This window comes from Aulonocara sp. 'chitande type north' Nkhata Bay, linkage group LG11, assembly GCF_057382095.1.
Source record: "Aulonocara sp. 'chitande type north' Nkhata Bay isolate Kocher_YH1m ecotype deep benthic linkage group LG11, A_spYH_male_GT1.1, whole genome shotgun sequence".
Lineage (NCBI taxonomy): Eukaryota > Metazoa > Chordata > Actinopteri > Cichliformes > Cichlidae > Aulonocara > Aulonocara sp. 'chitande type north' Nkhata Bay.
In genome coordinates this window covers 34,675,084-34,698,939 of record NC_141354.1, presented here as the reverse complement: position 1 = coordinate 34,698,939, position 23,856 = coordinate 34,675,084, and the positions used below count along the sequence as shown (strand labels likewise).

The 23,856-nt window shown below is 39.2% G+C and overlaps 2 protein-coding genes across 3 annotated transcripts in view; one reads left to right on the top strand and one right to left on the bottom strand.

Moving 5' to 3' along the window:
- glcci1b (glucocorticoid induced 1b) overlaps positions 1-17,763 on the top strand; it is a 73,592-nt gene extending 55,829 nt beyond the window's left edge. Inside the window, exon 10 of one of the 2 annotated variants that reach the window (XM_086312308.1) lies at positions 17,602-17,763. The gene's annotated coding sequence lies outside the window, so the exon portion shown is untranslated. Of the gene's footprint in view, positions 1-2,817; positions 2,938-17,601 lie in introns of those variants that run through there. The other variant, XM_086312307.1, reaches the window with a different exon arrangement.
- On the bottom strand, positions 5,376-22,659 carry LOC147319599 (neurexophilin-1). The gene is made up of 2 exons (XM_086312315.1): positions 22,344-22,659; positions 5,376-8,182 (listed from the first exon to the last, which is right to left on the bottom strand). Exons 1-2 carry the CDS (start codon positions 22,422-22,424, stop codon positions 7,394-7,396), a joined length of 870 nt encoding a protein of 289 aa, XP_086168441.1. The 5' UTR covers positions 22,425-22,659; the 3' UTR covers positions 5,376-7,393.
- Positions 22,660-23,856: the final 1,197 nt, after the last annotated feature.

The window sequence follows — 23,856 nt, the reverse complement described above, 5'->3', positions numbered from 1 at the left end:
AGCAGACAGACATTTGAAAGCAGCCTAATTTCTTTCAGATTCATGATGAGCTCAGCGGCATTAGATCATAGATGCGCAAAGAGCAAAATGGGAGAATTAGACAGTCGCGGCTGCTGCTGCTGCTGTCAGCCATTATCCACTGAGGTAAGAACTGACAGGGCTATGATGCTAACATCCATTAGAGCAATTAACTGCGGCACATAGGTGTCCTACATTTTAGGTGTGTGAGGTGGTCTATTAAAAGTATTCTAAATTTTTATTCCTTTTCAAAGGAAAAAAAAAGAAACAATACAGCAAATGTATTATAAGCAGTGGGACAGAATTAAATAGAGCGTAAACTTAATTTCATGTTGCCACAATTCATTCGATTCATATGGGCTTAATAGTATTGTTCATTTTCCTGCATATTTAGGGGTGAAGTGTTCGTACCTGGTTATGTCTGGGGGGCATTAATTCTGACTAATGAAATGACTCTATCCTCTGTGGCGTTTTAATCTATTCACTGTGAAAGTAATTGACAAGCCCACAGTATGTGCATTAGGATAGCTCCGGCACCAAAGGACAGCTGTCACTAAAGCAATTAAAATGACAAAGGTTAATTAATTCTCTGCAGTTTTTTACCTGATATGAGACATTCACAATGAGTGAGTTTTCATTTTCAGAGGAGTAATAGTGTTTTGAGGAGGGTAATTTATTTGTGGTTTAAAAAAGAAAAACACCAGTCATTGTCTGATGGAGCCTTTAATATGTCAATACCTCACACAAAACTGTGCCCCCAGGACAGCTTCAGCCCCAGATTTGAAATGCATTCTGCAGAAGGACATGATCTGAAATGACAATTGCTTGTTTTTGCCTCTTTTTTTTTTCAAAGCAAGCTCCTTATTCTTTGTCCTGTAGCAACGCAAACAGAATGTGATTTGTTTTTAAATGAGGCGCATGAGGATGTTTTACGCTTTAATTTGAGCAAACGTCTGTAAGTAAGTGGAAGCTCTACATTTTCGCTGCGGTTGGGGGTCAAGCGGAAGAAAAACCGAGACGCAAATAATTACTATGCCAACCACCTCTGACACCACGAGAGCAGAACCCAAGAACTTTCTAATCCACCTAAATGTCAAAGCAACGTTCACAGCCCTCCCTCCATGTGAATCTCCACAGGCTGCCAAAAGGCCAGTGGTTAGTCATCTGTTTACTCCTGCAGCTGCTGGGTGTCATTGGGACTCTGAAGGAGAAATCCCATGATTCTCTCTGCCATTTCTGACAGCTCCCGCCCAGACCACATTAATCAGGGATTGTGGGCGAGCTAGGGGATAGAAGGCAGGCATGGATGGCTCCGGCCCAGCATAGCTGAACCGAGGGAGAAGATCTGGGCCCAAAGATAACTTAGACGTCCAAACACTGCCGCTCTACAACGCTGTCGGTTTCATTCATACGCACGGAATTCGTTAAATGGACAAAAGAAATGGCCAGATTTGCATTTCTTATAAAACAGAGCTTGGAAAAGGACTCAAACATCTCCTAGTTGTGCATATTGGTGTCTACAAGAGATTAATTCCTGAAAAGCTGCGTTCCTTACATTTTAATTATTTAACTCCGCTTTCTCCATCTTCTCTGTTAAATTATTTTTTCACTAAGCTGTAATGAAGGTGTAATCTGTGATCTGAAAATGTTTTTTTTTAAAGCTGAAATACAAAGCAGGAAACGGCTTTCATTTCCAAAATGAGGAACATTTGTTACAAATATATATTTATTTAAATCTAAGGACCATTTTAAATCATTAATGTTCTTATATAAATGAGTAACACAACTCCCTATTTGCAATTACAGATAAGAAATCATCGACTGGTATATAAAAGAAGAATGTAGTCACCAGTACTGTACTAACACTGTTTTTTTCTGTAATGCAACACACTGCTGGATGGAATTCAGTAATCAAATTACATTTAAAACTATACCATTACTTACATTACAAAGGTTCTTCATTTACCTGCACGATGGGCACAGAAAGGAAAAAACTCAAACATGCCCTCTTTCAGTCCTGAACAATTATACCACAATCAGCTGATTTCAGTTAGTATGCAGGGAAAACAGTGGAATGGTCTACAGCTAAAAAGTGGATACATCCATGGACAGTAACGTGAAGGTACAGTGCAAACTGCATCCAGGACAGAAAACTGAAGCTATAAAATCTGCACAGACAGCATAGTGGCACAAAGGTAGTGTGGAAGAACCCAGAGTGATGTTAAAGCCGAGTATATGCCAAACCCAGCTAAGCAGACAGCCTGATCTTCTGCTGAAGCAGTGATGAGCAGTCAGGCTCGTAGCATTTCAGCCTCCATTTCTCCAGCCTGCACCTGTTAGTAGAATTACTGTGAAATGCCTTTTGAGCTAGTTTTTAGTTCAAACATTCTTTGCTGTTGTGTTGTTCATACTTGAACACTAAAAGGAAGATCTCGCATGTGTCCTCTTCAGAGGAGGGGATCTGTGTCGGTGTGCAGGATTGTAGTCTGGTAATTATGTACTTGCATTTATATAGCTCTCCATTCATCCATCCATCCATCGCCTGCAATCTCTCCAATGTGTCCTGGGTCTGCTCTGGGCCCTCCTTCAGGTAGTACATGTCTCAAATGCCTTACCCAGGAGCTGTACTCTAAACTCCACCTGAATGATTGAACTCCTCACCTTACTGCTAGGGTGATGACCTTTTGGAGGAAACTCATTTCTGCTCATTTGCTCAGCTTTCTGTCACTACCCCCAGCTTGTGGCCATAGATGATTGACAAATTTGCGCTCATACTTAATTCTTTCTTCACCACAACAGATTTGTGAAGCATCCAAAGCCCTGAGAATGCCTCCCCCAGTTGGTCTGTGAATCTCCTGGTCCACTCTCCCCTCACTCAAGAAATGGGACACTGAGATACTCCTCCTTTGACTCCAATAGGAACCTAGTAGGAGGAACTACAAACTGAGACCAGGAATGTGTTTACTGAGTTTATAAACTGAGTGAGCAGTAAGGTAATTAGATGTGAAACCAGAGGATTTGCCCCCTGCTGGCCATGAGAAAAAATGCAGGTTTATGCACTTTGCATTGCAGGGTTTGTTCGGTAAGAAAAATACAAAATGGAAATTTTTCATCAAATACTTAAACTTGCAATAATGAATTTGTTTTGGTAATTTTGGGGCAACAAAATAATTTGTAGGCAGAAGACTGAAAAAAAATCATCTCGTTGTGTTGATCTGGACTAATTTCTAAATAGAAGAAAATTAGTTTTCATTTGAATCCATTAGGGGTTTAATGGTTCCAAAACAGAGACGGAATTTGTCTTCCTGTCCCCCCAGCTCCTCCATCCGACCCACTGCTCATTAACTTACTAATAGAGGAGTTAATAGAACATAAAGTTCCTATAAAAGTTAAGTGCAGCAACTCAGTGCTTGAATGTAATCTCAAACAAACCAGGATGATTATGTGAAAGTTGTCAGAGAAATTTAAGGATCGCTGGTTAAAGCTGCAATGTTTAAAGGTATAACACATGAGCTTCTTTAAATGAAATAAGTTTAAAATAGTCATAAGCGATGATGTTATGTCCCACACCTATTGCAAAGATATCAGCAGATGTTATGAGCTATTGCTGGCACATCCCATCATGTCATGATCACTGAGTCAATACGGCATCTAGTTTGCCCGAAAGGAAATTTGTAGATGTTTTTGCACATATCAGTGGTGAAAACGTCTTTTGGAGGAAATAGCAGAAAATGGAAAGTCTGTTTGGATTGGTTATAACAACGAAATTCCAAAATAACCCGTTGTTAAAGGTTCTACACCTGCTTTGTTCTAGTGTGTGCTACTTTTGCTTTATTGGTATGCATTCAAACACAAATCTGTGTGCTGCAACAGCCATGTGTCGTCTTGTTCCTTACTCTAGGTCTAGTCAATAAAACCTTCCTGTGAATCTCTTTATTCAAATGGTGAGAGGCTTGGTTATTTACTAAAAAACAGGCTAGGTAACTACCAGTTAAAACTAGGGACTGCAACATTGTCTATACAAATAGCTCCTGAGACCTGAACTCTTGTTAGGGATTCATCACGTCTGTGTTGAGCAGAATGAAATGTAAGGTTGTGATGTCTGCTTATGAAGATTTAGGGTCTCTGGAGGTTAAGAACCATTTAAACACTGTTTCGATTCTGATTTTTGTGGAACTTGTACCATGACTGACTTTTTTTTTTGCCTTCTTTCTTTGGGACCTTCATTCTGTGACGCAGCAGCGCTAACCACTGCTTCACCATGCTCCCCTGGTTTGGAGAAACCAAATTAAATTTGTAATCTGTGCTCTATCAAAGCATAATTCTTTCAGACGGAAGCCCACTGTAGGATGGAAAGCTACAGGTGATTGTGTGCAACCTGGCCAATCACCTACGTTGTGTATGGTCACTCTGGTGCTTGTTGCGCTCGCCAGCTGAGAAGTCATCACAGTCTATTAATACTGGTTAAAACCATTGATCATTTATAGCGGTTTATGAATAGCACAGGAGTCACTGAAGTCTTCTTCTCAGCATGTGTTGTCTGTCTGTAGCCCTATCCAGTGGCATGTAGCACATGCACATTGCCCATAAATCATAATTTTAACCAACTAGGTTAGTTTTGCCTTCCTTTCATCTTTCCTGCTCACCCTGTAACGCCTGTGTTCTTCTCCCTGTTGAGGTTCTCCTTCTAATGTTGTTGGCACTTGTAGTATAGTGTAGTATAGAGTGTCATCACTAATAAATATTTCACCTGTATGTTGATGCTCGAACCTGCTTTAAAAAATACTTGAGCGAGCTGTGACTGTAAAGATGGGGGCAGTAAATTAAGAACAATACGATGAAAAAGCTAGAATGCTCCACGGAGCTGAACGGAAACTGTAGAGAAGAGCTGTCTCAAACACCATTTTATGGGCCATGAGCTTTGGGAGTAATCAACGGCAAATGATCACTGAAAGGAGTTTGGGAAGGAAGTTAGGCGGATAATGTGAGAAGGGGGAAAAAAACAGCCCAACACTTCCAAAGCAGCTGAATCCTAAACCCAAAAAACCAAGTACCTACCCAGTATGTCTCCAGTAGTGTTTGACCCCTTTCACATCGGGCACTTGACCGATGTCAAGTTTAGTTACTGATAAATACTAAACGGAGGATAAATTATAATACACGTGTAATTGAGGCTGAAACGGTAATTTCTTCAAAACAGTCAGCATCACAATACGTTGCATTTAGCCTCAGATGACATTAGTCAGGGAACAGATCCATCTCTCAGCAGCTCTCACACCGAACACTTTTGTGCCAGACTGTTTACACTTGTAAGATTATATGCATAATGAGGCTGCATTGTCTCGGGAAAGTGCTGCTTTAATTCTCTGAAGCTGAACAAACTGTCCCTGGCACATTTGGGTAGGGGTGGAGAGATATCAAAGTCACTTTATTGAGATGAAAGAACTGGCCCAAACAGCAATCTGACACATTAGTCATTCCTTCTTCTTAGTGACAGAAACATGCTCTCAATTTACGAGTCAGGTGCTTCCAGTGATTTCTGCCAGCCTTGTTCCTCCGCATCATAAATTCCTCTTTATGCTCACTCATCCCACAGGCAGACCCCTATTCTTCGACCTGCCTTGTCAGAAAATTCGCCCCATGTTGGCATATTGGATGTCATCCAGGCTGCCATTAGCAGTTACTGCGTTGCGTATACCATGGCATACACTGTGAAAGAGCACTGAATTTAAATAGACAGCAGTGATTGTGCCCCTAGGTGCACATTCATACTTTTTTACAGGTTTTCTATCGGCTCTTTAATTCATTCTTTCTGTGGTGTTGACTCTGCAGAGCTCCCACTTATACTGTGTTCATTTTCTCTAAATGCTTCACGTGGAGCCACTGGCTTCCAATCTATGTAATGAAGGTTTAATAGCCAATTGGAACATCCAATATCATTAGCAGCCAGCGTTAGGCTCATCTGAAATTTTTTTCTTTTTTTTTTTTTTTGATAACCAGAAGTGCAAGCGTTTGACACGCAGGATGTGTGATTAGCACCTGCTGTTTAATGCATGTCCTGCCTCTTCTGGAGCTGGAAAGCTCTTTTTACCAGTTCTCGCATTTTAATAGCGTTTTTGTTCTGCTTAAGCCTCAAATGCACTTCAGGAAATCTTCCTCTCAACAATTTCCATGTTCTCTTGCATTCTTGTTCTATGATCTATTTTTAAACAAACTTTTGACCTACCTTTTTTCCGATTATCAATCACTTTTCGATACAAATGATTATTCCAGTGTTTACAAATGGTTATTTTTGGTTTCTGCAGGGGCACTATGGCTCTAATTCTGTGGCTCACTACTGGCTGCTTGTCATGTCAGTGATGCAAAGAGTCACCAGAAATAAAAGCAATGCTTAAATGTCTAAAATGGATATGCAGTTCTGAGAAAAAAGAGCAGAGTAATGTTTGATTATTTTTAAAGAAAAGCACAAAAAATGATCTTCTGTTTCTCTGTCATCTTGTGCAACTTTTATTTATTCATTGTGACATTTACTTGCTTATGTTTGATCTGATGAGAGCCCTCAATTTGGTGTCATTTACCGAGCGCCGTCCATGGCCTTAAAACTGCTAAACACACAACACAGAATTAAAATAGAACATACTTTTTTTTTTCCCTCTTTGTGTCGTGACTTGGTGAAGATTATTTTTGACAGCTGCAATAACAGGAAAATATAGATGGACGTTATTAAGTTGTTTACCACATTCGGGTTCATGCATGGGACATGGACGAGATTCCAACAACAATATCAGAGAGGTACATTCACTCTAACAATCACACTGCAGAAAACAACACCACTCAAAATATGTTTGATTTTTCCATTATGCCCTCTAATGCATACTGACAGATTCTTCTTATTTGCATTGACATTTACGTGTTCGCAGTGATTACCAGAGACTGATTGGAGGAGACAGAAAGCATGATTGAGACGGAAATACACCATCAACATAAACAACTAAATTAGCAGGAGAAAACACTGATAAAATTGTTCTCTGGTCTTTGTGTGGAATCCACGATATTTACATAAATACAATCAGCATATTTTTATGGTTGGCTTGAGAATTTCCTTTCGATGTAAGCAGCTATGCATATAAGATGAGTATTGCAAGCCTATAAATGCTTCCCTAAATGCTCTCTTAATGACCTCAGGCTAGGCTTGTTCATTGGAGCAAGATCAGTCTTGTGACAAGGATAGGTTATTTGTAATAATGCCTGTCAACATCTCAAGTTGGAAATGTCTTCACTCCATTTTCTTTCATATAATCTGAAATTGCTCAGGACCCTGTAGCCTATCTCTGTCTTTTTTTTTTTCTTTCCCCCCCTTCGTCTGGTCTTGTGATCAACCCGTAGGGAGGTAGGGGGTGTCACTGTGGTAGTTGTAGTCTGGGCACACCTTCTGCACCAGCTTGTAGTCAGTGCTGTAGAAGGTGATGAAGATGCAGATCACTTTGAAGGGTTTGGAGCACAGCCAGGACACGTGGCTCTGGGTCTGCTCCTGAGGGCAGCTCTGCGAGGGGTCGTGGGCACACAGTGAGTTCCTGGTGCCTTTCTCCACCTTTTCGTACTCCACCCTACAGTTGAACAGCTTGGTTTCTTTGGTCTCCAGGGCCGTCTGCTGCTGCTGCTGCTGGTGATGGTGGTGGTACTGCTGGTGCGGCTGGTGGACCTGGAACTCCACAGCCTTGGTGGGAGGAACAAGTCCCACGGAAACGTTGCCCTGACCGGTTGAATTGTGTCGAAAGTAGACGCTGAAGGTGCCGTTACCGTGATCCACAATTTTGCCGGTGATGAGGAGGTTCAGCTTCACTGTCTTGATGTTAGAATGGAAATCACCCCAGCCGAACATCTTCTTAAACTTTCCAGTCTTGACGATGGGGCGTCTTTTCGTCCTTGATCGAGGGTCACGGGAGGCTGAGGTGTTGTAAAGCCATTTCCAATGCTCTTGCTTAGAGTAAGACTCTCCTTCGTCGTAGTTCAGATCCATAGAGGTGAAGTTCTCTTTGCCGTAGAGGCTTTGAGACAGCAGACGGCTAATGGACACGTCCTTGCTGCTTTCATCCCAGTAGGTCTTCACTTTGGATTTTGAGTTATATCTCAAGTCGGAACTTGGAGAGTCAGCACTCGCAACCTGGAAGATTAAATAAAATGAGTATTAGTTAAAATTTTACTCAATGTTACAAACATACTCTAAAGTATGTGAAGTTTTGCCTCATAATACTTATATGAATACAGCAGTTGATGTGTTTTGGGGTCACACGTATTAAATCGACATCGTCAATTGGACAATTATTTCCTTCCAAAGCACATTCCATACCTATAATCAGTTGGGATTTAACACAAAGTGTTGGATAAGCAAAAGAAGTTGGATGGATGGATGTCATTCATCGCTTTTTGATGAATGACTTTTGATGAATCATGTAGCTCTGCCTGCAAATGCCAACAATAGATTTGTTCTCCATATCAGATTTTCAGTGGCATCAGGTGAATCTACAGCCTGAGAAAACTCCCACCTGATAGGCTTTTGCGACACAGCATTAAGCAATTTTTTTTGCTGAAGTTAAAGTATGTATAACTTGCATGGATGCATATTAAGTTCTTGTAATGGGCCCTTGAGGCTGGCTCCAAAAGCAACTTATTTGCCATAGACTGTAAACCCAACATTAAAAAATTTAAAGCAGGTTTACAGTCTGATCTAAAAGAAAGTTGTTTTCTATGGATAGTTTCCCCCTTTGTATGGATAATATAATAAAAGGTACTTTCGGCTGCTCTTATTTCCCAAGGGGTTGCTTCAGTGGATGGATCTGCATATTTGATTTGACACAGATTTTAGCTCTTCCTGACCACCCCTCCCATTTATTCGGGACTGGAATTCTGCTCTAGGAATACACCAGTTTGTATCCCTCTCAATATTGCACATGCAGGTGGATTAACCAAAAAATGATCTTGATAATTACCAAAACTGGTAATTTAAGGCAGATGTGGCATAAACCTTACACTGGATGGTGGTCTGATAAACTTGTATTTGTATGATTGTGTATACATGCTCTGAAACTGCACAGTTCTCTACATGTGTTTGTCTTTTAAACAACAGAAAATGACAGAAAACATCTGAATCTATATATCAGTGGGAATGTGATGAGTGGAGACTGGCCCATCTTAATTTTTCTGAGCATGCATTTTCCTGTGAATGAAAGGAAATGTGCAAAATTTCAAGCGAATCAGACTCAGCCCATAGAGATATGTCCATTTAAATTAGACTTTCCTCCCAAAAAGGCACCAGTCATTTTCTGCAAATCCCCCAAAACAACATATTTTACATTCTAGAGACAAATCCCTCCAGTGGTGGTTGGAGTTATGAATTTCGTCTGTGAGGAGCAAGAGGGAAAATAGTTTGTTGCTATTTTAACCATGACGGCAAAAGTCTGAGACAGTCCCCACTTTAAACAAACCCAATCGAAATTGCAATTTTAATACAAATTAGAATGTTTTCCTAATCTTTCCAAAGCTGACTCTGTCCCTAAACCTTGAAAGATTTATTTTCTGCAGTGACTTGTCAAAGAGTTTTGAAAGGCACCACAAAAAGCATTTATGCATCTTGTTGGAGGGCATGAACAAATGTCAGGTTCGAGGGCTTGTTTAATTACAACTGTCATGTAGGTATAGCACCAGCTGAAGGTAAAATGCCATCTAATTTTACAGAACTGCTGTTGAAATGTGCATGTGTTAGTAAATCGTGTAAATATCAGGAATGGAATTTGTTAATAGGTGGGATATTTTGGGGGAGGTTATCTGACATTTTTATATTCAGAAGTTGGAGAAACCGGTGGAGAAATGATGAAAAAACTTGGTCAGGATGTAGATAAAAAGATTTTTTTTGTAATTATGTCTCTCTATAACCTGAATTGATACTCTGAGGGAGACATCTGCAGTTATGGTGGACCAGACCAACATCCCTCTACATATTACATTCATTGCCAGTGTTCAGTTGGAATACAGCAATCAGTCGCTGCTGCATATGCACATTTCTTTTAATTATGATTGAAGATTTGTGGTCAGCTGTTTATATAGGCTGCTATTTAATATGGTCTGGTATTTGCACAAGCAGTGATGCAGTTAATTGCAGTGGTGTGGAATTGATTATTGTAATTATTTATCACTGAATTGACTGCATTTCTATGTTACTGCAGCCAAAAGGACAAACACAATTACTAAGAAAATAAAAATAATAAAGGTAGAGTAGGAAAAAAATAATATAAACAGAAAACTGTGTAGTAGCAAAGAAATTAATTTAATGAGATAAAATAAACCTCTAAAATGAAATAAAATGCACTTAAAAAACATATGAAATAAAAAGCTAACTATAATATAAGAAATTGGCTCTATCAAATAAAATATCTCACTAAAAGAAAAGAAAATGAAGCAGTACGCTTGTGTTGCATTGTACAGCGTTAAATATATCCTGCTTTCACCTGCTTTGGGCTCATGTTTGATCAGCTCCTGGAAGATTGATATCTACTGTTTGTTCAGCACAGCAGTTGTTATTGTGTTGCTCTAAATTCTTTAACAGTTTGTATTGAAAACAAACGCTCCAAATCAGCCTGGAAGCAGAGTCTTCTGATCACTTTGTGCTTCTTCACTTTGAGATGTTTATTTGGAGAGTTTTTATTCTGCTTTGACTGTTTCTAATTTATTATTTGAATATTAGAGAATAGCCTCTGTGCTTCTATTATATGAAGTAAGTGGACATTCGGTGGTGGTGGAGTTAGATTTTTATGGTAGAAATCACAGATGCTGGGATTAATTGGATTTTAATTTCAGTCCCTAACTTGTCTTTCAACACTTCTGGAGATAATCACAACACAGTGATTACTACTTCTTTTTTTTTCACTTGTTTTCGAGTCTTTGTTTTGTCTTGTGTTATAAATCAAGCACAATGCTTTCACCTCTCTCTAAAAGCCAAAACTCGCTCTTAGTTAACTTCAACCTCAGCCAAGATGGCAAAAAGAGTCTTTGGTTCAGATGATCGCACCATATCCAGGTTTCTGTAGATGAACCTGTGGAAGGATCATTAATGGTTTCCTCCAGCTGCCTTTGTTGGGCTTGTACACCTCTGCCAAAAACACCTGCTAGTCTGGACTCACCACTGATTACTGACTGTTAACGTTTAACTTCAGCTCATTACTTCAATACGGCTGCGATTATTTTGTTTATGTGGTGTTTAGACTTTGTTCGTCGTGGATGTGTGATGTACACAGTGTCTAAGGCTGCGTTCACACTGCAGGCAAAAGCGCATCAAATCAGTTTGTTTTTTTTTTGTTTGTTTTTTTGACCCTATGCGTCCCATATCCGATCATGCTATGACAGTGTGAACGGCACAAATCCGATATTTTCAAATCTGATCTGGGTCACTTTCGTATGTGGTACTGAATCCGATACATATCCAATGTTTTAGAAAGCGACTGCTGCTGTTTGAATGGTCATGTCGCATTAAATCAGTCTTTTACATCACTGACACAAGACAGACGCCAATTATCAGCGCCGGAGAAAGAATCGCGAACGCTTCCTGGCCATCCAGTGTAGATGTTAGTGAAACTGTTGGGAAGACAACGTTGGAGAAACGTGAACATTTTATTTGTACTGTATAATCTGCAGATTCTGACAGAAATCTGTAACTATCCTTTGAAGCACCGCTCCTCTAAAACAGCAATAAGGATAATTATTAGGTTATCTACATTATTATGTAAATAACAAAATAACTTAAAGCAAAAATTAGGAAACGTAAAGTCCGAAGTCTTTATATTAAGGGCCATCAGTCAAACAATATTGTTTGCTCTGGGTCTAAACAGAGCGCGTTGTGTGTGACGTCTTCTTTTGCGCATGCGGGCCGCTTTGAGGGTTCACACTAGATCACGTTTGCTGTCGCATTTTATTTGTAGTGTGAACAAGCAGTCAAAAAAATCGGATTTGATCAAAAAATCGGAATTGAGCTTTAAGACCTGCAGTGTGAACGTAGCCTAAGTGCGGCATAGAGAAGTGTTGAGGTGTAACTGGCAAAAGGCCACCATGGCTAAAACTTCTGCAGTGATTAATGAATCCCATTCAGTGTTCACATTCAGAGCAGTTATTCAAATGTGCTCCTGTAACTGTGCAGTGTACGGGCCACAGTATTGTAAAAAACAAATAAACAGCTGACGTATCTATCTTTTAGCGTATAAACTGCAAATATTATGTACAATTATTCCTAAATAAAAGACAAATGGCCACATTTAGGCCATTTGTTTTGATTAGTTTCTTTTCTATAATATTTGCAAAACCAATACTGCATAAACTTTCTCTAACTCGTAATTTTTGAGCTCTTTATCCACTTAGTTCATGTGACTTATGTTCTGTGTTAGTTGGCCCATATTTAGCTTTAAAAATATGCTTTAAAAAAAGTTTGATAAATGGTAGGTTCATGAAAAATGAACAATTATGATTTCATCCTTAATCAAGTATCCTTACTGTAGCTATTATGAAAATATTTTATTAAAGGAATATATTAAAATGTTTTTATTAAGTATAATCCAGGTTCTCGTAGAGTCGTCCAATATCAGCAGTCTGCCTAGCAACAGCTTCGAGTAGACGTGTTCGTGCTGAGTGCTTGCTAACAAGATCAAAATGAATATCCTTTGCAAATGCAGGAAAACATCAACAAATCTATGCACATTATCCATGTACAAATACGTCTGTCAAAAACGGTTTTAACGCTGTGAGAAAGTCTTACAGTGTGTGAAATGTCCTTATCAAGATTAAGGCTATTCCTGTCATACATCGAGACGAATGAAGCGCTTCTCAGGAGCAGACGTGATGCAACAGCAGACTATTACCTGCTGAATGTACCCTGAATGGATGATTGATGATTCATTCTGTCTCTCTCCTCTAACAATCACACAGATGAGAGAGCAAAGATTTCCCGCGCACCCCACAGAGGCTTGTGACAGTGATGTCCAAGCCCCGTCCGAGGAACGTGACAGCAGATCTATCTGGTCGAAGCGTTTACATTTTGTACCTTCACCCACGATCAATATGCTGAAAATAAGGTCTTCTCTCATTCAGAAAGTTCACTGAATGACATTGTTGTAGTGTAAGCTGGAGTTTGTACGGCACTCTCTGAGTAAACTGCAAGTGCTGAGATCTTTCTCTGAAGCTCCTGCTCATTTTATGCACTTGGATTGAGAATGGAGGAGTTTGGAAGGATGGCCTCCAGTTGTTTTGAAGAGGCCTTGTTGATGAATGACCTGATGTGAACGAAGCGTTACTGGCATTGTGATCTTTCTGCCTCTCTGAATAAAGGAATGTAGCCAGAGAAATTTTTAAAAGCAACATGATACTCCAGAGTCAAATCAATACCTTTATATTGAGCAGAGGTTCAAAGGTAGCTAGACCTTTGCTTCTAGTTAGTTTTAATAAGTATAAAGGGAAAAATGCAAGAACCTCGCAGCAAGATGTTTAGCGTGACAAGGTGAAGAGAAAAATTTGAATTTCAGCAGTTTCCCTGCGCAGTGGGGCAGTTAAACCACATTAATGAACAGCCCTTTTTGTCTTTCATTGCTGGAAACAAAAGTCTGTCAGTGGTGATGCATTGTAAAAAGATAAAGTGAGTGTGAGGATGAGGGAGACTTCCTTTCCAGGATTTATTGGCACCATTATAGTCAAACATAAAGCTCCTTAGGATGTAAAAGTTCAGTGAAATAGTATCTTACAGACTGTCAGCCAGGGAGCTGTAAAGTCTATTATGCCATTATAGTTCAGTCCTTTTTCTTTGGTTTAAGAATATTCTAGGTTTGCTCTTGTTTCAGTTGTTAAGTTTAAAAGCACTAATGTTTTTTATTCAAGACTTTCATACTTATTGTTACAAAGGTGGGTTTTCATATTAAGCATGACCAAAGTTTCAGTTGATGAGGTCAGAATATGTCCAGCTAACCCTAGTGAGCCAAAACCTCAGTCTTCACACTGCTCTGAACACCAGTGTTACATTTGTTAACCAAAAACTTGTCATCATAGTTTTCAGCAACAAGTTGTTGTTGTTTTTTTTCTGACAAAAACATAAATTAAATAAAAACTGATGCATGAGGACAAAAACTATATTGGCACTTTTGCCGACAAATGCAAATAAGATGAAAATATTCTGGAGAGACGGGATCCAATCTGAACTAAAATTAAGCCGGATAGAAAGGCGGGACCAGTTTGGAAGTGATCTGCTTGTGCAGTGAGGTTGATCCGCACATTTGATCTGCCCCAGGGAAACGGTACAGCCTCTTCTTTTTTCTGTCTTTGTAATCGTACAGGTAGCTCTCATTCTTCCTGTTTTTCATGAAAATGGGACAAAATGTCAACGCTTGGGAAGAAGCGAACAGTAGACATATGACACATTTCCCATTTAGAAAATAAGACTCTTTGTAAGCCGTGTGGAGAAGCTCTCACGGGTAAAAATATGACAAACTGTCAACTGAATCAACTTTGGAAGTAATCGTCTGATAGTTGGTCGACTAAAACTAAATGAATTCAGATGCCTAAATTATGAATAAAACTTAATGAGATGTTAGTCAAAAGAATTACTAAAACTAGATCAAAATTTGCTGTCAAAATGAGCACTGCAAAACACTCAGTTAAAGGCAGTTTTTCTACTTAAACCTCTGCATGATGTCATTGAGAGTGGATTTCTTATACAGCGCAACAGTGACTGTCCACTTTTTCTCCACTGTCAGGAGACTTTTATGTTATGAGGTAAATCATGACCATAAAAACATAATTCTGATTTTAGCAAAAGTCAAAAGTGCACGATATAATTACATAATTACAAAGATACATGATTACTTCTAACGATTTAGGAACTACTCATCCCAATGCCCACTGCAAATCCCAGATTCCACAGTGAATGACTGTCAGCCTTTTTAAGTTTAATCCTTTACTATAGCGTCGGTATGGTTAATAACAGTGTAAGTTTGAATATATATCTACAGTTTGCGGTGCATGTGTGGGGGGTTACAGTGCTTTGTTCCTCACTGCAACCACTGCTCTTGCAGTTTCAGAAGTTTTGCGCTCACTTAGCAACCCGACTTTCATGGGTTGAACATTTCCATGGTAACAGCGACCTCCACCAATCTGAGACATCACTGTCTGAATTTAAGATTGCAGGTAGGGTAGTTCTTTTTCCAGAAAATAATAAAATACATTTTTATTAAAACAAGGTTCTTATCATATAGACTTGTGATTTCTACAGAAGCACATATTATTATTTCACAATGTTGCACCTCGTAACAGGTCTGCTTTGGATGGTTATAACCTTATGGCTCATAATCAAACTCCCTATGGAGAATGTCTTTTGTTTTTTTTCCCTGGAACCTCAGTGTTGAGCTCTATTTGGTCATTCTATGTGCACAGAGGTGCTGCCGTTCACATCTAATGTTCAGCAGAGAAAACCAATCAAAATAAAACTGCCTGTAAGGGAAAGGTGCTAAATCAGCTTGTTTTCGACTATGAATGAACTGGGAGTAAATTATTATTTTCAGCTGAGAAGCACGCAAAGATACTTTAGCAGAGTCCAAGAATAGTAGCGTGTATCAGAAATGAGCATAGTAGGTCTGCTTCAAGCTATGCAAGCAGTGTGTAAATTTTTACCAGTTCTATGTGGATATGCAGCCTCAGCCATAACAATTAGGGGAACACTGATTGTTAAGTGGCCAGTAATCATTGGCCGATTGGCTCAGTATGTTTTGATGTTATATTTATCTCCCTTTAGAAACATAAAATATATACTGTATATACAATTTTAAACCATTTCAAAGTCTTTTAGCTGGTCCAACTGTGGAAAAACACCACTGAGCTACATGAGAAATCAACACCTTATTTGCAGATACTCTGATATCAAGGCTGAGATGTTTAGAGAGTCGTGTATGATTGTCATCACATGTTTTGTTCCCCTTATTTAGCCAGTAGCTTGTTTCAGACAGTGAATTAAATGAGGGGCTGCTCCATAAATGAGCAAAAATAAACAGGAAGTAAATAAGGATTACGTTAGTGCAAGACTAAAATCATTGGAGCTTTCCCCTCTAAGGAAAACCAGTGACTTGGTTAGACTTGAACCAAGGCCAGTTTAAACATACATTTATTTGAAGATGCTTCCAGTAGTAAAGAAAAAGAATTAATTGAGTCTAAATGACCTTTGGCCAGTAATCCAAACTGTAAAGCCCATTAATTTTTCTATTCTGAGTTGTTAAAAGACTGTAGTCTCTAATGATCAAATGAAATATCATTTTCAGAGTGCAGTAATTACTGGTGCTTCTCAGTTACTCAGTTTCAGTCTCAGTGGAATCCCAAAACCAGATCAAGGGATATTAGCAAACTGCTTGGTTAAATGCCTGTCTAGCTAATAACTCAAAGTAAGTGTGTGTGTGTGTGTGTGTGTGTGTGTGTGTGTGTGTGTGTGTGTGTGTGTGTGTGTGTGCGCGTGCGCGTGCGCTTGTGCAGCTGCTGCTGCAGAATTTTGAGGAGTAGATGTAAAGAATATTTTCCAAACAATGAAAATCCAAGCGGGTTTAGGATCTTTATCGTTTCTTCAACCAGGAAATTAAATTGCACTCAGTGAGTTTTGAAAAGCTTCATGATTTCCTGCAACTTCGTGTTATGAATAATTTTCTAAGAGGATGTGTCACTGGAATCAGATTTTTTTTTGAGGGATTTCTTTACTATTTTCTTCCAAGATTATCAAAATTACACAGCGCATCTGAAGTGCGTGCCCAGTCATCGTCAGACCTAATTCCTTGTTGTGGAAACTCTGCTCTGTTGTCACCAGCGTTATGTCTGGTCCCCAAACTGTGACATGCAATTAGCTTTCATCTAAAGCACCTGACAGTCTCTGGATTAGAGCACTCGGAGGCACATTCATAGAGACCCCACTTCACGGATTAGAACCCAACCTGTAATCCAGCCTGGGGAGATTAGGCAGATCAGAGGCAGTCCTGACTAAAGCAACGTTTATATCCAGAACCCCCCGACTGACTGCACCAACACTCGGAGGGCCAAGATTTACCTCTCCTTGGCTTTAAAAACATGCAAGTGAGGCACAAAGGGAGTGTGTGCTAGATGCATGAATGTGCCTGAAAGAGATAGTACAGAGAATAAAGCGCGAAACTAGAAGAAAGAGACAAACAAACATGGCAGCGTAAAGGTCAACAGTCACACTTTGATGGCTTTGGCTTTACCAGATATTGGTTTGTCACTACTGTGTACTGTGAAATATCAAAATGACAAATAACATTGCTCATGACTAAAGATGGAGTTTATTTTGCACTTAACTTGTGTTTATTATTAGCAAAGCAGTGGCTCACAACCCTAAAACGAAGAGGCAGCCACTTGAGACGCTTGTTTCCAAGTGTGGCTTCAATCAACAGAAGGAACTGATCATCATTTAAATGCAGGACTATCAGATATTACGTGAATGAAAAACAAAATTAAATCCAAATCTGAAAAAAATCAACACATTTGTCTTCCTTTGTTTAATTTCAGATGTATGCTGTCACCCATTTAGAAGGTCATCACCCCCAATGTGGAAACGACTGCTGCAAAGGACTGTGCCAAAGGTTTTGCAAATCTTAAAGTCTGACATAAAGTTAAAGACGTTCATTAGACTGACTTGCAACCAAAATAAGCTTTTATAGAGAAATTATATTAAAGATTAGTTGAATAATAAAATAGTTGAACATAAAATTAGTTCAGCTATTTAAAATCAATTTGTAAATACAACATTTTTAAGAAAAGTAATTTGAAAATCTCACATCAATTTTGTGAAATGCCTTTTTAAAATGCCAGAAAACCAAGAAAATATATGTGAATGACAATACTGGGTAGTTATCATAAAGATACCCATAACTAATGTTTACAATCTATGAGACCATTGCTCCCAGTAGTGCTGAGTAACACCATCTACTACTCCTCAAGAAGACAAAGAGCAGTATTATTTCAAATTAAATAATAATAATATTGGAACATTTTGGATAAAAGTATGTTAAATTTACTAAAAACAAATCTTAGACAATCTATAATTTACAAATATCACCAGAATATATACAATAAATTATTCTGCCTTTAAAAACAAGTTTTCATAATGAAAAATAAAAACAACTGAGACAGAAATATTACATAACTGTAAAGTATGTAAAAAAAAAAAATATATGTTCACATAATTTAGCATTTATTTATTTTAGATATTTTAATATGTGACTATTGACTGTCTGTTATATGACATATATTATAATACTATCTGTTAGCAAACACTTGTATAGAGTGGGTCCCATATTTTACATTGTCCTCCTCGTCAACATCCTGCAAAAACACCAAAGCCAACAATGAACCGATCCCACTGACAAGTCCTCTGTCCACAAACTATTAAAATCCATCCTGCCTCACTGGCTCATTTCTCTCTTCCTTACTACAGGTTTATTTTGGGCAAACCCCACATACACCATCCCGCTGCTGGAAACAAACACTACATCACCAAATGTGTCAACTTTCAGTTTGAGTGATTCTTTGCGTGGGATTTCTTAATGATAAAAATAATTCAGGATATCAGACGTAATCGTTTAAAGCTCAGTGTTAGTTAGTTAGTTAGTTATATAATAATAATTAGTAATGGACTATGATGAACAATTGAATAAATTAGGTTTTAAGGTTTTGCTGATACATTTTCCAGCAGCACACAAATAAGGGAAGTCGATGGCTAAAAATCTAAAACTGTAGCTGAAAATGGTTGGAAAAGATGTTGATAATTTTGAAAAAGTTATTAAAATATTTTAGTCAAATCTAAAAATAGCTAAAACTAAAAATAAGAGATATTGCCTATCAGCAGATTTAACTGTGTACTACAATTTCATAAAGTCTGAGGACTCAGGAGAGTGAAGCTTTGTCTGCAATATCTGTGTAGCGTCTGTGTTTCCCATAATTTAAACCAGTTAAACCCTCCTTGCTTTTCTTCCAAACCCCCTTGATGGAGGCTAAAAAAATATTTTAAATATATAAAGGGAAGTCAGTCAAAGCCTTGAGGAAAATCTGCAGTAAAAAAAAAATTCTTTGTGAAATATATATTAAATGCAGTGTTTCCATTCAGAGATACTGTATCTTTCAGTCACGTTCAGATGCTTTTATTTCATAGCCCAACTTTTCGTTTTACAGTTTGTCATGCAGGAGCCTCCCACCCCCTCCCCCCCCAAACCCCATTTAACTGTCTGTTAATATAATTCCCAGATTCGGCATATGAGGCAGAATCCCTCAACAAGATAACGCTAACAGCATCGCTATGCACAAGTCCTTTAGGAAACGACTCTGATTGCCAGATGCAGCATATAGGCAGGCTGTTGGACAACTTAAATGCTATCTACTCTTGGCGAGGCTGTGATAAGGCGCAGGCGTCCGCTCTTTGAAACAGGAAGATAAACAACCCCCCCGTTCCCTCGGGAGCTCGGAGGATATTCTATGGGACTGGACCGCCGAACAGCCAACAAATTCCACCTTTAATAGAACTACCGGAGGAGCCAGATGACTCTGCGGTGGGCTGTACACAAAACCTTGTGAGGAAGAATGAAAGTGTGTGTCAGTTTTCATTTACCTGAATGCTGCGGCTGCTGCTGCGACTGCTGTGCGGGGAGGATTTGTGGGTACGACAGTTCTGGTTTAACAGAGGGAGAATGGAGAGCGGCCGGCCTGATGGCAGATGTGGGTTTCCACTTTTAAATCTTGCTTAGGTGCTGTGAGTTCAGCCGCAACATTAGAGCTGCTGCTTAACAGATAGCGATTTATCATTATTCTATTTTAATAAACAACAAAAAGATGGAATTTATTTTGCACTCATTTGCCTTTTTTATCAAAGGTGTGGTTGTTGTGGTTCACCCTGCCTTAAAAGACTAGTTCCTAACCTTAAAACAAACCGGTCCCTACTTGTGATGCATATTTGAATTGTGAGCAGTTCAAGTCATCTCAGATTTAAATATTTTCTGTGATAAAAGGTAAAAGTATTGAGCATCAGAGAAAAGAAAAGCAAAGACCTGTTGGCCGGGTCACCAACCCAAGATTGGGGGGGGGAAAAAGAAGATCAGGACTGTGATGTAATAATGTTAAAGTCCAGCAGAAAATTACAAGATGATCATGAGTGTTTTATATAAAGTTGTATTAGAGAACGTCCTTTTTAAAAAAGTTTGGAAAAGGGAGCCCTGCAGCTTTATTTTTATTTTTTTTAAATTTAAGGTATTAAAGTGATGCTCTTATGGAGAGAAGCTTAAAATATGAGCAGCTATTAAAGGGTTAGGGTTTGGCTGAAGGACATGTGGATGTTGTAGGATCAGACCTGTGACTTTTCAGGTGTGAGACTAGTCTCTATAAAAGCTTATTTTTAATCTAATTTACAACTTTTAGACGCCATGAATCACAGACAATTCTAACATAAGACTCCCACCAGTTGGTTTATGAAATATCATCTTCCATTTAGAACCACTTCTCTGTGTTTGACAGTAGACGGGAGAGTACTTTAAGAGTCCTTAGAGTGCTGATGCTGTCTTTGGATTATTTTCCAACTGGGCGCTTGTCGTCATAGTCATTTACAGTGAATTTAACTTGTCTCGTCTTGTGAGGTCCCCGCGCAGTTGAGCTGATGGACCAGCTGAGGGCATTTGACGCCCACTAAGAGTTTAGATCTGTTTTCTCTCAGTGATATCAAAGTGTTACCTGAGGGGGGTCAGAGATGATGACAAATCACAAAGTGTGTCAAGACATCACAGGCAGCTGTGGATGGAGCTGAGTCCTATCACTGCAGCACCGCTTTGAGAGGCCAGGGCACAATTATTACCATGACTTCTGAGGAGGATAAATACTGTACGCGGACAGACTGCGGGATTTTGTGGGAAGGGGGGGATGGGGTGGGGTGGGGGGCAGTTTGAAGAAGAAGGAGGGGGGGATCTAGCCACCAGTTTTCCAACTTACCCAGAGGAAAAATGCATAATCATATTATTTCACACACGACTTGGTTCAAAGGCGGCCAAAATAAGTTTGTGAGGTTCCCATGGGTCTGTCAATCTGTTGAAGGAGCTGCAGGCAAAAGCTTAGGATGCACCAAGTACGAAACAATTATGATCATCCCATTAAAGCATAGCGAAGCAATTTGGCAGCTCAGTCTGGAAAAAAACACACTCCTGTCAAGTGATGCTATGAGATCAACTCGCACTACCATGATGCTGTTGTACATATATCTCGCATAGTTAATGATTGTTTGTCTTTACATCATGACAGGGTGGTGGGAATCCGTGTTTGTTAATGTTGTTGCTTCTGAAATCGATGAATTGTTTTCCTTTAAAGCAGGAAGGGCTCCATAAAGCCAAAAAAAGTGGGAGGGGTGAAATGATTAGTGCGCTTAGTCAGCTGTGAAATTGAGTTTATGGTTTTCAAGACGGTGAATTCAATTCGATAATGGGTATTAAGTTGTAGAGAATAATTAATAGTAATTGACTTCTTTCCATCACTATGCAAATTAAACACAGATAACACCACGGGAGCTTTTTAAGGCCAGTCAAGTTTGTGGGGATTAAGTTTATGGAATTTTTGTTAGAGAGAGGAGTGGCTCCTGTTCTGCTTTGATTGCTTTGTTGACAGATTTATCAGCGGGTGAGGGGTTACTGTCTCTTCAAGGATTAAAGGAATTGGGTTGTCACAAACTGTCAAGGCATTGAGTTGGGAGCATTCTGGTATGTTTGCCATAATGGGCTCAGGCTGTTCCCCGCCGTACTGCCAAATATATTCTTATTGGACCACATCTGTAAATGGGAGGAAAAAAAAAAGGGGGGGAAATGCAAAGCAAGGATTGAATGAATAGTGCTGAGGGAGAAATATCCAGCGGGACTGTGTGCGGGTGGATTTGTCAAGATGCAGATTTGGATTTGCATAGTTTGTGTTTATGCTGAGATTGGTTAATTCATCTTGATGTTAATGAGTTAATGCATAGATATGTTAGAAAACTGATCATCCTGGGACTTAAAAACTGTACTATAAGGCAGATCACATGTGTCTGAAATGACTATATTATTAGATTGGCCACACTATGAGACAGCAACGTGACCTCAAAATGATCAATTCCAGCTTGTTTGATGATTTAATTGAAACTCACTTGTAGAACTGTCTTTTTATGAAAACTGCAAATATTAATCACAGAGATATTACACAATGTGAGAATTTTAAAAAAGGTCAAATCAAAATAATATTTAACTCACCAGAGAGATGACTGACAGCAGCACGGTGGCAGTCCACAGACATGTGGTCTTCATGACTCTTTGTGGAACGTCTCTCCTCATGTCAAACAGTCCTTGATTTTCTCAGCTGCTGCAAACAAACAAACAAATCTCCTTCTGATTGAGCCGTTATCAGCTGCCAAACTTGAGGAGAAATAAAGAGCGAAGAAGACGGTCCAGAGATGCGGGAGAAGAAAGGAGTCTTCTCCAGCTCATTCAGGAAGGGTCAGGTGTCTGCTGTTCAAACGCTTCAAGTGAGTACTGGGGTTTTTTCTGACGCAGGGTTCGGAGGCGCTGTGGTGGGAACGGAGGTGTTTGTATATCTGAGTGTGGAGGAATGTTTTATATAGCGCGCTCTGAGGTTCAGAGAGAGAGAGAGAGAGTGGGGGGAGTGGATGGGAAGGGACAGAGAGAAAAAAGATGGAATGAAGAAGGGGGAGGGAGAGAGGAGACTGGGGGAGAAGAGAAGGAGGTTCACACTTCTGAGAAACAACTTTTAACATCATCAAGGGCTGACATCTAGTGGCAGTCAGCTGCACTGGATTTTTCTTCCTTTCACTGTGAGCAGCAAGCCCAGTGAGATTCAAGAACATAATCCCTCCTCTTGATGTGTTAATGTTGTGCATCCTCTACTCTGACCTGGAATCAAGCATGAAAAACTGCATTTTAACCCTTTGACGCCCAGCGTATTGTATTTGATACAAGTGTTTTTGTGAGTTTTTGAGACTTCTACATCATCAGTGTGACATTTTTTTTTTACCCTCGTAAAATCATGACACATTTTTAATGACTAAACTGCAGATTAAAATTTGATATATTTTTATATATTTTCTCTTAAGGTTCAACAAATACTCCATTATCAAAAAATTAAAGATTTCTGGCAGTTATTTCATGATTCGGGTTTTAAAGGGTTAACACTGTTGGCGCTCCATAATGGTCAAAATACCAGCCACCTTTATGAACCAGGCATCCCTATGATCATGAAGAAATTGTTTTGTTAAATTACGCCTAGGTACTAAATAATGGTTTCCACACACAGTCATTGTAAATGTGCTGAGAATAAAACTAATAATATTAATCATTTAGTCTGAACTTGGAGAAAGTTTTGGACTTCAGATTAAAAAAAAAAGACAAAAGCAGTTGAGATTGAAGCTGGAGAGGCTGAGATATCCTAAGTTTTAATCAGCAGGATGGGTCAGACTCTAAAATAATTAGATCCAGTAAAGCAGCTTGATACAATCTACAGCAGACGCTCTCTGTCCGGGAAATGCCAATATCTTTTAAACTCCACCCCCCCAGTTTGTAGGACAGGCTATCGGTCAAAAAGTCTTTCTTGCAGCCACAGATGACATCTGTTTGGACCCACACTGAAACCTTATAGTTATTCCTACTACACAAGTTACGTTTAAACATTAACATGCTTGGATTGGAAATGTTTCCACTGGAAGTGGAGTGAAACAAACCCACAGTGCTCATTCTGAAGTTGGTAAGAGGC